Consider the following 15638-nt stretch of genomic DNA (forward strand, 5'->3'; position numbering starts at 1 on the left):
CGAGTATACAGTCACCGATCAGGTATAGAATAGATCTATTAGCACCAACAAAGTGCAAAATAGACCTATTACCCAACGTACCTTTTTGTTCACGGTTTCGGGGTCACTAGAGTCCATTTACCATTTTAGTGTCATTTCCAACGTTACCGAAACAGCACAGAATGAGATTACGGTACCTCCAGCGATTGGAATTAAAACTAACTTCTAATATGACATTACCATAAAGTTACAAATAAAGTATAGGCACCAATGAGGTGCAAAGCCTTGTCTGTGCTATAGGCACGTATAAGACAGAACTACGGTCGTATACAAGTCTAGTTACTCTCGTGGAAAAGATGAGGCTCTTAGGCGGCGGCAAATGTTGTTCAATTTATCCGCAGTAAGGCGCTCTAATCAAACGAGGGTTGATTGACTAACGCCATCGTGTAGGAGTAGCCTGGACCCGGTTGTCTCTCGACTTGTCGACTGAGATTCGACTCACGATGGAAGGAACAAACGGCACCACGATAACATTAACTAAGAATAGGATTGTAAGTCTCGACACTCATATAGCCGAAGCCTAGGGGTAACCGTCCAAAAATTGAGTCGTAATTAGTTGTGAAAAATCAACATGGAAGATAAGAAGGTTCTCATCACACGATCGTATACACAGATCTGAAACTCTAATGGAGGAGATAAGGCTCTTAGTGATCGAAGGATGTTCGTTAATTTCTCCGCAGTAGAGTACTTCAATCGAGAGATTAGGATTCGTCGTGTAACGCCATTGTGTAAAAATAGCACAGATCTTGTTGTCTCTGCCTTTATTGACCTTTGATTTTAATTTTTCATGACTAGACACGACTCAATTTTTGAACGGTTTAGCCTAGTTATGAAATCTGCTTATATGATCGTGGTCCAGACCACAGTTTTTTTTATATGATTCTGACCCATATTGTACCTCGTCGGCGGTATAGTATACGCTGAGATATGTAATAAACGGTTAATGGTGATCTTCTAGCTTTTATCTTATTGATGTGGAGGAAGTATTTGTTGAGAAATCCGTAAAAATATAGATATACATATAAACAAATAAATTAAAGTTGAATATATGTATATTAATGATATAAAGATATTTTCACAGTTAAATGTAGTAAATTATAACAGGTAATGTGCTTTCTCGAAATCATACTATTCTGTTACAAATATAATTTGCATTATCCTTTTTTTTATTTAAAATTGTGTATTTCATTTGTAGCCCTTATCGCATGCGTAAAAAATGAGATTAGAGAGCAGGATTTTGACTGTGTTTCTCTAGATAACTTCATTCGTCACTAAATTGTGCGATATAACCTAACATCTTGTATACAATGTCATCATTTCAAACAAAACTATATTATTGATATTGGTTAAAAATTATGGCTTGTGACTCAAAAATATTGTGTTTTCGTCATTGTTGTTCAAAAAGCATATTCTGTAAAGCTGTTCCAGAAATATGCCCAATTTGTCAATTATGTATTACAGAATATAAAATAATGCCCTTTCTTGTTCCATATCCATATAAAAATGCAGCGTGTGAACCAAATTCTATAGTTGTTAGGCCAGCTAATGGCAATTTTTTAACTGATTATCATATCGTAAATGATTTGCATATAGGAATAACTAACATGAATGGCCTTGTTTTTGAATACGACAAAGAGGGTTTAATACTAAATGATTGTTCAAGATGGACAAATTGCATTGCGATAAATGTAATCCCTTCATCTTGGGACAGTCATTGGAATGAAACATTAAAAATAATGTTAAAAGACTCGAAATGGAAATCTGAAAATTATGATGAAATCTCGATGAATTGTTTTAACTTCGTTATAGAGTTTATAAATAATTTGAAATATATGAATATGAACTTTACGAATAAAGAAACTATATGCGAAAAGTTAATATTACCAAAACTTAGAGATGCTCTTACATATAATTTTTTATTTATGAAATTAGAAAATAATGAATTTTTTATATCTTAAGAAAAGTTCATTTTCTATATTTGCTTTCTACATAGATTTATATGTATTATTGGTATTATATAGATCTCTATGTATTTGCCTTTTAAAATCATTATATGAGTATATTTTTTACACATATTATATATTTATAATTATTACAATAAATCATTTAGTACATGTTTAATAAAATGCTCATTTTTTTCATCCTAGAATACTTTGATAATACAATGAAGTATAACAAGATCAGATTGCCTCCATTAGGCAGAAATTATAGACGAGGTTTTCTTCAATTATTAAGAAATCTTTCATCAAACAATCATCAATATAAATTTGATGTCATTGTTATTGGTGGTGGTCATGCTGGAACAGAAGCTTGTGCAGCAGCTGCTAGGATGGGTGCAAAAACATTATTAGTTACTCATAAGAAAAGCACAATAGGTATCACTTTTGTTTCTTTTTTAATATTAAAGATTATTGAATAAAAATTATGACAATACTTTCATAGGAGAAATGTCATGTAATCCATCCTTTGGTGGAATTGGAAAAGGAAACCTTATGAGAGAAATAGATGCTTTAGATGGTGTTTGTTGCCGTATCTGTGATATCTCTGGAATTAATTATAAAATCCTAAATAGTTCTAAAGGGCCAGCTGTATGGGGATATAGAGCTCAAATTGATCGTGTCTTATATAAAAAGCACATACAGAAGGAGCTTTTCAATACGCCTGGTTTACAAATATATGAATCCTCTGTGGAAGATTTAATTGTACATGGAGATTCTCCAAGTTGTCATGGAATAATTCTTAGTATGCTTATTCTTTTAAATTGGATATATGTATGTTATTAATTTTTAAACAAATAAAATATTTATGAAAATCGTGTTTCAGGGGATGGGACAAAAATATACAGTGATACAGTCGTCATAACAACAGGTACTTTTCTAAAAGGTCAAATTAATATTGGGTTAGAAAAAAGACCTGCTGGTAGATTCGGTGATGAACCCAGCATTGGATTAGCTAACACGTTAGAAACAATTGGATTTAGAATGGGAAGATTAAAAACTGGTAATTGTCATAATCATGTTTTATATACTTTCTTTACAGGCTCCAAATGTTCTCATGTTTTAAAATATTTTTCTAGGTACACCACCGCGGTTAGAAAAATCTACTATCGATTTTTCCAAATGTGATGTACGTAAACCAGACGAAGTATCAACGCCATTTTCATTCATGAATAATACTGTCTGGTTACCTGTAGAACAACAAATAAATTGTTATCTAACATATACAAACGAAGCTGTCTCAAAAATTGTAAAAGACAACATGCATTGTAATTTACACGTTACAGAGGAGATAACAGGACCACGGTATTGTCCAAGTATAGAAAGCAAAGTTCTTAGGTTTAATACACATGAACACCAAATTTGGCTGGAACCTGAAGGTTTAGATTCACCCATAATGTACCCCTCAGGATTATCATGTACACTTCCAGCAGAGAAACAAGAAGAACTTATTAAATGTATTCCAGGATTAGAAAATGCGAAAATGGGTAAATCTGTTCCCTTTATGATATACATATGTATATTCTGACGTTCCATGTTTTTAAATATATTAATATAACGTTGTAATCTTATGCGCAGTGAGACCAGGTTATGGAGTTGAGTATGATTATATTGACCCAAAAGAATTGCATGTTACGTTAGAGACCAAAAGGATTCCAGGGCTATTTCTTGCTGGGCAAATAAATGGTACAACTGGTTACGAAGAAGCAGCTGCACAAGGAATTATAGCAGGTGTTAATGCTGCGGCCAAGGTCTCTATCACCCATTTTTTATTATGAACTTTTTAAGTTAATAACGAAGAAATTCATTGTTTTATTTCGTTGAATAATCTATTTACTAGGTTCTTAATAAAAAGCCATTGATAATAAGTCGAACAGAAGGTTATATCGGTGTACTCATTGATGATCTTACTACACTTGGTACAAATGAACCATATAGAATGTTCACCAGTCGTGCAGAATTTCGATTAAGTCTACGACCAGATAATGCAGATCAAAGGCTTACCAAAAAGGGGTATGAAAGTGGTTGCGTATCAGAGGAAAGAATGATAAAAACAGAAGAAATTTTATCCAAACTAACAGAAAATATAGAGTTGTTTAAAAATGAAATTCATCGCAATGCAAAGTGGTGTCAATTACTGGGTGTTCCAGTTTCTAAGAATCCTAATTTAAGATCTGGTTTTGATATGATGCAGTTTTATGACGTTGATAAATTTATCAAAGCATTTCCTGATCGCTTTGGACATCTCGCAGATGATCCAATTATTTCAAGAAGATTAAAGGTAGCGATATTTTGTTCCAAGTGATATTTTTAAATCAGTACGGCTTATCATCTTTTATTATGACCATCTATTTAATCTTATAGATAGAAGCATTGTATGCAGATTCCTTAAAGAAAATGGAGAAAGAAATCAGTGAAATTCGCAAAAACGAACAGATGCTTATCCCGCCATCCATAGACTATAGCTCGTAAGTTAATTATCTGAAATATAAATTGCGATATCTATTAAGTGCAGTTATCTTTACTAATGACTGAATGTGTTCCGATATAGACCTCAATTAAGTTTATCTCTGGAGGAAAGAGAAAAACTCTCTGAGTTTCAACCATATACAGTAAGTGTAGAAATAAATCTTCATAATTTTCGCAGTCATTATCCTTATTATTTTTTCTGCATAGATCGCTGCAGCCAGTCGTATTCAAGGAGTCACTCCACCTGCTATTTTTCGTTTAATAAATTATATACGGAGAAATATACAGGAAAATGTACAGAATAGAGCTAGGAAGTCAACTTTAATAACAAATCAACTTTGATAGCAAATCAACTAAAATAAATAGCCGATCAAATCATATACTTTACGTATGTTTATTTAATGTGTGCATATCAACAACAAAAAACCCATTGAAAATCGTTTGCATGCACGTCTGGAACTAAACAAAGTTGGAGTCTATTCAGACTCGAAGACGGACCCCAATTCTTAAGATGTCACTCAACTATCAGCCTTAAACGTTCGTCTTAAGAGTAGAACAAATGGAAGGTTGTTGCCCTCCTGTTTAACCACCGGATGTATCGTGCCAGCAACCATCAATCTTCCTTAAATAGAAACTTGCTTACACTTGTTTGACAAGAATTATCGAAACTCCGTGTTTACTCGAATTTCGAAACACTACGAAATTATTAATACCTCGCGTGTCAGTATCGGTTGGTTCGCATACGAATCCCGTAGTGAGAATTTACGCGGAAGAGACGAAACTCAATTGCGGCTACTTGGGAAATACGCTCGTTTAATAAGACTAGAGTAATTGTCTCTAACTTACAATGCGGTCGAAGTTTCCATTTCGGCTGGCGCAACTAATGTCAGAGTCCATAGCAGGGAAGTTTGCCTGATTGAATTAAGAGGGGTTCGTCCAGCTTCAAACTTCTCACTACCGAATTGATGAAGCATACCCAGGGTAAACGTCGTTACGAGATTACTCGCGTAATCAATTTATTCGCTGAAGGCACGCGCGACGTACCCTCGCATTACTTCAAATTTTATAACGAACTAAATGAAATTTATTGCTTTTTAAGATCGAGAAGATGAGGGCTACTTTGACATCTATATGTCGTAGAAATTTCACGATGTCCCTATATTTGTCTACAAGGAGCTAAAACAAATTAAGAAAGTAGAATAATTTGAGGATATATAAGGATTAGAAAATAAATCTACTGGACAATAAATCGATGTTTCAAACAGCAACAAAACATGTACTAACAGTTATTCTTTATTACCATTAGTGCAATAGTAAATACTGTTACGATACATTGTACAGGAATGGTGTACGATCGGCCGTAGTACAGGGTCGTTGTAATTATAAATTTCTCTACCATGGTAATCCGGCTGTTCTCTCTCTACATGGTTAATCGAGCCAATACGAGCTCGCCACAAACTCGTCCTCTAAATCGCACGACGAGTTAATACTATTGTCTCCCTATAATAGCCTCCGTGTCTCCGAAGAATCAACCTTCTTCTTCTCGATATAACAGTTTCCGCACAACAATCCTTCGTTTCATTCTTCATCTATCACGGTAAAAAATATACAAAAAGTGAAGAACTATTTTGGCCAAATTTACGAAATTTCCTACCTCGCGAAGAATCCAATGTCGAATCGATTATCAATAACTTTAAATTAGTGTTAATTGTTCAATTTTGGACAATGCATTTTCTATAAAATTCCAAATCAATGACTTTCTAATCTATCCCAATGACCACGGTTGTCATACCAAGCGCGTTTCACCGCGGTTGGGAACGTTCTCCATGTTAAATTCAACATTGGATTTTCCGCGCTGCGAATGCACGCACGTAAATTACGCGAAGGCACGCGGTCCTCAATAACCGTTTAAACGCGTTGGCCGATCGCGGGTATTTTCCCCCCGGAACGATCGCCAGAGCCATTCTTTTTCTTTTTCTCTTGCCACGATCTCCATCGTGCTCTCGCTGTGATTCACGTGTTCCCTTCTTAATTCTAATTCTCTATACTGGCAAGTTTTCGTGTATGTTTATACGTTTACGTGTATGTACGTGTATACTAAATGTTACGTTTCTCTTATTGTTCATACGTCAACAACGACTACTCCGAATAAATTAGTTTTAAGGCTACGCTGCTCCTCTTTGCTCATCGATTACCCTAACTACCTAACGAATTATCGTCGACTACACTGAATGTTGAATTAATGTACATCGAGATCCATCCTTACGACCAGCAACAATTTCTCAAAGTGGCTTGTATTATTCTTAAATCTTGTAGCTGGTCGCGTACGACGGACACGAATAACTTATATGCGCTTACCGTATAATTACAAGTAACATAATGACGAGAAAATGTTTATCTACAAGGAGATGCAATGACGGGGAACGATCGATGCGTACGAGCTTGACGATCGTCGATTTGTCGCAGACTCGATCACCAGCGAGATTAATTGATCCTTGAACTCGCGTCATCGAGCCAGATGCAAAATAAACGCGATGGTTTAGTCCACATCGCGATGAATTACGAGCGGACGAAACGGAAAAGCTGCTACGACTGTCGCCGGCTCGTTACGCATTGTTCGGCCGCGATTATACATAGCAAGGGATTTATAACGAAGTTACTGTTCGTTAATACGCTAATTACACAGTACCATTCACACGCTCGCATTGTCACGCAATTACGTACACGCAGGCACGACACGCACGCCGCATGGACAACAATGTCGACAAGGAATCGAACAATTACGAGTTTCATTATTTACGAGAAACGAAAGATCAAGAATTTCCGTTTTCGAACACGTAATATTTATCGACGAAACTTTGACGACTTTGCGCTCCACTCTCATTCATACAAGAAGAAAAGGAACTAATATGATTTTAGAAACGATCTGTCACTCTACGAAGATCATATAAACTCTCATAAGGTTTTTCTAAAAGGAGAAGCTTTCGATTTAAACGTTGTTGAGAAATTGAGTCTACGCGTAAGCTTTGGTACCATTTCAGGGAGGAAGATCTGTTTAGAAAACAGTAGTGGAGTATCTTCGCAGAGAATTCAGATAGTTTCCGATTAACATGAGCGGAGGGGTACATGGCTCAGTCTCTTGGATGCACCTGAAGAAACAATGACAATGATTACTTTACTCCCGCTCGCGCGTTCAGAGTTACTCGCGCGAACGTGTGGTCTAAAGAATAGCAAACTCGAGTGCGAGGTACTAATTCTACGCAGACGTGAGACGGTTTTTATGCGGTGCGTGTTATCGCACTCAGCGATTTCCCATGACATTCGCAACGACTCAGCACTTGATTTGGAATTGAACTGATGACAAAAAAAAAGAAGAGAAAAAGACTCTACCGTAAAGAAATAGTTTTGCGAACTGATAAAAAATCAAGAATATCAATATTCATCGCTTGTCGTGATTTTATCGCACACTGACGCGTAATTGTGATTAATTCATCGCTGCAAGGTGAATGAATCTGTCGTGGAATGTCATCGGAAGTTACGCCGGAAATCGCTTGGAGAAATGGTAATCTCGCACGGTCGCACGCGATGCGAGAACCGAAAGAGACGGGAGACTTCATCTGGTCTCCGTCTGGTTTCCCATTGTATACAATTCGGCACGTTGAACACCACGTTTGGAAGGCATTTCAGAAGGCATTGAATTCCTAGTGTGTATTGTCACGAGTTGTCGTCCATTATGCCCTGACCTACCTACGTATGACTTCGTGAAAGCGTGACTCACCTGTATAAAAAAAAAACACTCTCCTCGTTCGATTCAACTTCAATTGAACTGATTGCTTTTTAGATCGACTTACATTGTCCCTATCGCATCACCTGTGTAAAATCATTTTCACGGTATTAAAAGTATCAAAAAGAATATGGTTTATCCTAACGGACATGTGCGAACGATGCTTCGTTGTGTTTACGATCAAACTAGCGATATTGTAAAATCTCATCAAAATTACTGCAACATGAGGCGAAAAATTGCTTCGAGTTTTGTCATTGAAATTGATTTTGGCAGTGTTGTTGCTTTTCTTCGAGCCCCTCTGTGTTTTTCGCGGTCCATTGTCGAGATAGCATGATCGAAAGAACGCCATTAACGCCGTGGATCGATAAATGTAAGTCGTCGATGATCCGGCAGTCGTACGAAAGAAGTGGAATAAAGAGACGTTGAATGTATTTCAAGAGAATGATGCTCGACTGACGTCGACGAGACTACGCTACAAGACTCCTAATGCAACGCGTTAATGGTAGCCACGATTGTAGTCGGTTGATGCAAATTTATGCCGAAGGAAATTGAAGAAGGATCGCTCGTGGCCTTAAGCACGCTCGATGAATAACGAAGGACGTGCCGCGAAGAAAGTTCCGGATTCACCTGACGCGTGCTCGCGAACACAGGTCAAGGTCGTTGCGATTTCATCGATCGAACACGTCATACACGTCGTTCGTTTATTGGGAAATTTTCGTGGTCCCGATGTGTCATTTATTTGTAGAATCGACGCGTGATCGCGAATAGCAGAACGTCAGACGCTTAAAAACGAGCAAAACGAGCGACCATGTATTAATATCGATGATCGTATTTACTGTCGCGCGAAAAATTCCCTCGTAATCGACCTCGTCCGGCGCCGTTTGTTAATACCGAAATAGCGTGTCTCGTATCGGCCACACATCATCTCGTTAACTTCGCTCAGAGTATAATCGATGGACAGTGACTGGTTGCTCCTACGCGCGTTAACGACGGCCTGGTTGATTCAACGACGAATCTCTGAGCGATCGGTGACAACGAACAACGCAACTCTCGCTTCGAATCATCGTTAGAGAGATGAAAAGACGGATGAATCCAGAGAGTGGCGCGAATTACAAATTGCAACGATAACAGGAAATTCGACGCGAGTGAAAGCTGGACCGAGAGTCGTTGGGAACGCGCTTTTCTCTCGAGAGGGGACTCGAACCAGGACGGGTGTCTCTATGAATATTTGTCGCTTCGCGTTGTTTTCTCTGTTCTCCATTGTGTTCCCTGTCGAGACAATCAACCATTCAAAGTGACAGCTCGCGCGTTCTACCGCTTTCCCCGCGTTTAGTCCGCAGGGACACGAGCGGCGAGCAAACGCGTTCTTGGCGACTGTACTTCTCCCAAGGTCGACGACCTCTTTTCTTAGTAGACGAGGATTTTTGACGCGAGTCGAGTCCTACTTGGACGGGCCTACTTGTATACGGGCAATGCTCGTGAAACGGCACTCGTCGAGTCACAAAGTCATCCGGAACGGGGAAGTCCGGTTATTTCAAGTTCACGGCCTCGAGGTCGTCGACCCTGCAACGCGAATCGGGAACGGATAGTAGATATAGAAGCTTTTCTCTGTCTCCTTCGAAGACGATCGTATTATTAAGTATCAACGGCGTTCGTATTAAGAATCGCACGAACTATGAACAGAGAAAAGAGAATGCTGCTTCTTGGTAGTGATCCATCAATGCGATGCTTTTCACGCTGGTCGCTTCGTATACAGTGTTCTTCCGCTTCGTGGACTTCCGCGTCTGTTTTACGTGTTTCACGAGATTCGCGAATCTGCCTCTTTCCAACACACGCTTTCGACTTCCCGTCCACTGAATCCTGTCTCGATCTCTCTGCTTGAGAGTCGAGTAACTCTAAACTGACCGACAGCGACGGTTCCAACGGACTAAACAGAGCAAGCACGCCGTCAGAGAAGCTCGACTGTCGGAAGCGGCAGGTCAGAGAAGTCGCTTAGCAGATGGTTTCCAGCGGAGCGGTCTTCGTGCTCGGATTCTGAATGACGCTGTCGCCCATGCTGGGCATTCCGTGACTGGTGGTGCTCAGTCCGTTTCCCTGCCTTCCAGCGTTGGTCCTCGGATTCCTGTTGCAGATCCTTTTCAAGGCGGCGCGGACCTGGGGCTGGCAGCCAACTACCGCGAAGATCAGCACGCCCTGGAACGCGTTTATCAAGTCGGTGAAGTACCAGATGTATTGAGGACCACCGACTGCCCACGAGACCACGTCGGCTACCCAGGTGACGCCCATCACGACCACCAGCTTCATGCACACACGGCCCAGTGCGGCTCTGAAACAGAAACATTAGATCCTCGTCAGAGCTAGGAAATGAGTATTTAGTTTGAAGATGATCGAGTGCTCGAAGAAGTCGCATTAGAAACTCTATAGGGGACTCCCGGTCGAGATTGCCTATTAGATGTCGGATTTTTTTACAAACTCGTATCTTCATGAACAGAATTTCACGAAACAAATTCCAAGCTTCGATATTTCAAACGTTTGCACTTTCTTCGGCTCTGAAGCGATTTTATGTTACCATCGCTAGAAATCAATTAAGTTGTTAAAAGAAATATAGAAATGTCTACTCGACACTTGCCCACACTGGGGTTAAGAGAAAAAGAATCCACAAGGTCGATTAGAATTTAGGGAGACTCGTCGATGGTTTGGATAATTGAATTGGTTAAAGCGATCATCCGAGGGAATACGGGTTCGCGTAGTTGACACATTGCTCGGAGAATCTTAAGCATTTATTATCAGTTGCGCGTGAAAGGAATTTTTTGGGTCTGGCCTGCTTGATTTATGACGGTTATTGTGCCTTGAATTCAAAGAACGAGGAATGACAAGGCAGTGATTCAGAGATCTATGGAGATACACGTTGGTTTAAGAAAATTCTCTGCACATTTATCTTTCTCGTTATACGCGCAGCATATAGGAACGTTATTTTTCATGTTTCGTAAAGATGCTGTTTTATTCGTGTTACGGGGATATCGTTCAGCCGCGACGCCACAGGTACCGCGACGAATTTCCGGCGACAAAAAGCGACCCGATTCAATTAGCGCTACGTTCAATTACGATGAACATAAATCAGGCCGCAAACGTATCCGTTTGTTCAGCGTGACACGTTGCGCCGCCACGAGTAATGTATGCATCGCATTGTGGTCGAAGTCAAAGCATTATTAATTCGTTCCGGCTGAGTATTCGCAGCCCGTTACGGTGTTGTGTCGCGAAATTATAGCGTTATAAAGACCACGGAGTCCTCTTTCCCTCCTGCCATTCCCCATTTTAGTACTTTCGTGGTTGCCCAATCTTTATTATCGCTGTCGCAATGTTTTCCAACTTACGACGTATAATTGAACGTCGATAAAATCTGTATTTTTTGTTGCAGTAGACAATTTCTAACGCGTTCTTTTTTTTTTGATATTTCAAATTTTTTATACAGATCCTTAATTGCACAAATTTCTATAGCGTGCTGTAGTCAAGAATTTCCGAAGCCTTTATTTTAGTTAGTAATTCTTGGCGTATCCGATTTTGTCGAGTCTATAATCCAACGAAAACTTTAAAATTTTGATACGAAATTCGCCTCGCAGATTCGACTTTTATAATCGATCCCTCCCGATGCCACATTTAGCAGGTTGCCATGTGCGAAACTGGCCCATGCAAGTAAGTTCGAATCAGGTCGACTCAGCCGTTTCCACGCGAGAACGCCAACTCTACTCGACGCTTTTCCGCTTTGCTTACCTCTCCGCTCTCTCGTTGATCGCCGCGTTATTTTTGAACCACCACCGGTTGCAAGCCGCGAGATGTTTGCATATTCCCCGCTCGTAACAATTAGGCGGCGCCTCGAAAATAGAAGATTCTTGCATCCAGCTATTACGAGATGCCACGCGACCATGTTACGCATATGTATTATGATAATTACGGTTTAATGCTCAGTGGAAATAAAACCACCAAAGGCAGAAACATAATCTTAATGTACCGGCTGTCGATTAGATTTTACTACATCTTATTTGAAATCAATTAACTATTTGTAACCGGTGGTCTACTCTATACAAAGCTCTTTTAAAGTCGCTCTTTTTACTATATTCCATCTCAATATAAAAACATTCCAGATATCTGACAAGTATAGTAACAAATCTAAAGCTTATAATTATTATTTAATTTTCCACAATAAATTATAGTAGACAATTTCTAACGCGTCCTTGTTTTTTTGATATTTCAAATTTTTTATACAGATCCTTAATTGCCCAAATTTATATAGCGTGCTGTAGCCAAGAATTTCCGAAGCCTTTGTCTTAATTTTTAATTCTTCGTGTATCCGATTTTTTCGAGTCTACGATCCAATGAATCTCCACGTCTTGGATAGCACAGACGTCTAACAAGTCGAGCAACAAATCTGATATTGCCACGTGTAGAATTATTTGTCTTTCAAATTGGAACAATAGTCAACAAGACGTGACATGGGTACGAACGCAGACTGATGGAAATATCGTCGGGATTTCGTCATCAATGATGCAAGGCTTTTATTATCGATCCACCGTTATACGAGTATGTACGGGTAGTACCGGTTCGTCGATTATTATTCGGATGAAAATTTTATCGTGCGGAGACTACTGAAAAATTCATCGGCGTGCACCGCGGGCCGATGGTTTCAATCCAAACAACGAATTCGCGGAACGATCGGCGCATGAAAAATCTCTACAGCTATAATGATATGCGAAGAAAGCAAATTAGACACGCGTCCACGAATGCAGAAGGTGAACTCGCGCGTGCAGGATGAACCTTTCACCGTGGTGGGAAACGTGGAGGCGCGTGATAAGCATGAAGGCCCATCGAACAGCGGAATGCAAACAAACGGTCGATCACCTGTGCGGGAACAGCTGCACCCAAGAACCACGGTACACGATGAACGCTTGAAAGGCGAGGAGAACATGAAAGAGAAGATTTTTAAGAACGTACTTGACCGATCAAAGCCCCGTCGAATCGGCTTTGTATGCCAAACGACGAGCAAGAAGCAAGGACAGCTACGGATAATGGTCAAATTTTATATACCCCTTATTCCTCTTTTAAGATTTCACCATTTCTGTTTATCAATAGTGTTCGTTTACTGCACTTGGATCGTGATCAAGTCAAACAGACTATCTTTGATGTTTTATCATCTTTTGTTTTGATCTACTACTTGCTATATGTGGAGCATCATGACGACTGATGCATTGAGTAATTTTACAGAATAACGCGCACTTGGTACGTTTCGATTATTTGATACTGTGAAAATGAAACGTAGAGCCTGGTAAAAAAGAAAAACACTTCGTTAGAAGATAAAAGTATGCCGATAAAAATATTAAGAGGTACATTGTAAAAATTACTGTCCAGAATAATTTTAGTGTATTTTCAGTGTATTCGTCACACTTGTCGATAAAAATATTAAGAGGTACATTGTAAAAATTACCGTTCAGAATAATTTTAGTATATTTTCAGTATATTCGTCACACTTGCCGATAGAAATATTAAGAGGTATATTGTAAAAATTACCGTTCAGAATAATTTTAGTGTATTTTCAGTATATTCGTCACACTTGTCGATAAAAATATTAAGAGGTACATTGTAAAAATTACCGTTCAGAATAATTTTAGTATATTTTCAGTATATTCGTCACACTTGCCGATAAAAATATTAAGAGGTACATTGTAAAAATTACCGTCCAGAATAATTTTAGTATATTTTCAGTATATTCATCACACTTGCCGATAGAAATATTAAGAGGTATATTGTAAAAATTACTGTCCAGAATAATTTTAGTGTATTTTCAGTATATTCGTCACACTTGCCGATAAAAATATTAAGAGGTACATTGTAAAAATTACCGTTCAGAATAATTTTAGTGTATTTTTAGTATATTCGTCACACTTTTCGATAAAAATATTAAGAGGTACATTGTAAAAATTACCGTTCAGAATAATTTTAGTGTATTTTCAGTATATTCGTCACACTTGTCGATAAAAATATTAAGAGGTACATTGTAAAAATTACCGTTCAGAATAATTTTAGTATATTTTCAGCATATTCACCACACTTGATTTTAGGCACAGAAATACAAGCAGAAATATTTTTAATACCACGTATCGTATTCTACGGTTTGGTGTAAGTTCGGGGTATATTTTAACGTAGAAGGCCGCATTTCGGTCTACTTCTACCAACGCCATCTCACTCGAGGATTGCATCCTCCGTTCTACGTCGTTGCTAGAAAATTTGTGGAGAAACGAGTCGATGAACAGTTTGAAAGATCGAGCACGAAATTGAGAAGGGTGGGTTTCCATCGAATCGAGGCGGAGGAAGGGCGAAGTAGAGTCATTTGAAGCAGACAGCCATTCGTATTTTTGTTCGACGCTTCAAATTAATGCCACTCGCCGCGTTTGGAAAGAAAGTAGGATCGCGGATCCAGCTACGTGTTAATTGACGTAACGAGACAGAGGGGTGAATATGGATTGTTAGCGTCTGTCTGAGACTGAAAATATCGACGGCATCTAATAAAAAAAAAAAAGAAGAAAAAGATAGAAAAAGAAGAAGGGAGAAAGAAAGAGGAAGAAAAAAAGATCTGGAAACGACACACCGATGCATGCTTCGATCGCTCGTTACACTCGTAACGCGGAACATGTTTAATGAGGACCATTTCGTCTGGACGTTATTATTATATGGATGTTCTTTATATAATCAGCGTGAAATAATGAAAAAAAGAAAGGAAGAAACGTTCAAAGTGTTAGGTATTACGATTGCAATTTATGAGAAACTTTGCAGCTGCATAGGAAACACCACTGGCCGGAGTAGAGTCGTTCGAGTTTCCGTTTATTGCAGTCTGTCTCGATAGATCAAACACGATCTTGGTGCGATCAAGATTTATTTCGAACTCTCTGTGTCTTCGAAGAACTTTTAACGGAAAAGATAGAGCGACGTTTGTGACAAAGAGATGTGATTTTCTCGGAAATGACTCATCAGGGTCGAACGGAAGAAGAGAAACGACAATACGAAGGGTGAAAAAAGGAACATCAAACGAAATACTGGCTATAAAATAAATTTATCTATTACGTTTGTAAGAATTTACATTAGTCGCGAACACGGCTAAAGCTCGTCGACCAGCATATTTTCCATTGCTTCCGCGAGATCTATCCGGAATCTCTAAAAGCTGGCGAATACACAGGTATCCACTTTACGATCCACGAAGATTTTCCAGCAGAAAAGAGACGATGTCGGAACAGTGGGAGGTTGAAAATGGAGAAGAAACGAGAACGATGCAATCGTAAGGACTGCATCTACCCGCATCA

At 38.9% G+C, this 15638-nt stretch overlaps 3 protein-coding genes across 4 annotated transcripts in view; 2 read left to right on the top strand and 1 right to left on the bottom strand.

The window, feature by feature from the left end:
* Window positions 1-514: 514 nt before the first annotated feature.
* On the top strand, window positions 515-4892 carry LOC117205898 (protein MTO1 homolog, mitochondrial). Of its 2 annotated transcripts, none has more exons than XM_033444724.1 (10): window positions 515-530; window positions 2187-2414; window positions 2482-2781; window positions 2863-3039; window positions 3116-3523; window positions 3615-3787; window positions 3877-4317; window positions 4401-4504; window positions 4588-4648; window positions 4713-4892. In XM_033444724.1, the coding sequence occupies exons 2-10, from the start codon at window positions 2204-2206 to the stop codon at window positions 4845-4847; spliced, it is 2010 nt and encodes a 669-aa protein (XP_033300615.1). In that variant the 5' UTR covers window positions 515-530; window positions 2187-2203; the 3' UTR covers window positions 4848-4892. The 2 variants fall into 2 exon arrangements, with proteins under 2 accessions (XP_033300615.1, XP_033300616.1); XM_033444725.1 differs by lacking the exon at window positions 515-530 and adding an exon at window positions 571-695.
* On the top strand, window positions 693-2135 carry LOC117205900 (MKRN2 opposite strand protein). The gene is made up of 2 exons (XM_033444727.1): window positions 693-1143; window positions 1235-2135. Exon 2 carries the CDS (start codon window positions 1395-1397, stop codon window positions 1995-1997), a length of 603 nt encoding a protein of 200 aa, XP_033300618.1. The 5' UTR covers window positions 693-1143; window positions 1235-1394; the 3' UTR covers window positions 1998-2135.
* Window positions 4893-5782: 890 nt separating the features above from the next.
* LOC117205899 (probable G-protein coupled receptor Mth-like 1) overlaps window positions 5783-15638 on the bottom strand; it is a 153925-nt gene continuing 144069 nt past the window's right edge. The window contains exon 7 of the mRNA XM_033444726.1: window positions 5783-10615. Coding sequence (XP_033300617.1) covers window positions 10282-10615 — 334 coding nt within the window. The 3' untranslated portion in view covers window positions 5783-10281. The remainder of the gene's footprint in view (window positions 10616-15638) is intronic.

This window comes from Bombus bifarius, unplaced genomic scaffold (genome assembly GCF_011952205.1).
Source record: "Bombus bifarius isolate JDL3187 unplaced genomic scaffold, Bbif_JDL3187 scf7180000007996, whole genome shotgun sequence".
Taxonomy (NCBI): domain Eukaryota; kingdom Metazoa; phylum Arthropoda; class Insecta; order Hymenoptera; family Apidae; genus Bombus; species Bombus bifarius.

Bases quoted from the DNA above. Each gene is read 5' to 3' on its own strand.
- LOC117205900 (XM_033444727.1), top strand. From the start codon at position 1,395: ATGGCTTGTGACTCAAAAATATTGTGTTTTCGTCATTGTTGTTCAAAA.
- LOC117205898 (XM_033444724.1), top strand. From the start codon at position 2,204: ATGAAGTATAACAAGATCAGATTGCCTCCATTAGGCAGAAATTATAGA. The intron at 2,782-2,862 runs GTATGCTTATTC...ATCGTGTTTCAG, and splicing joins TTGTCATGGAATAATTCTTA to GGGATGGGACAAAAATATAC. The intron at 4,505-4,587 runs GTAAGTTAATTA...GTTCCGATATAG, and splicing joins CCATCCATAGACTATAGCTC to ACCTCAATTAAGTTTATCTC.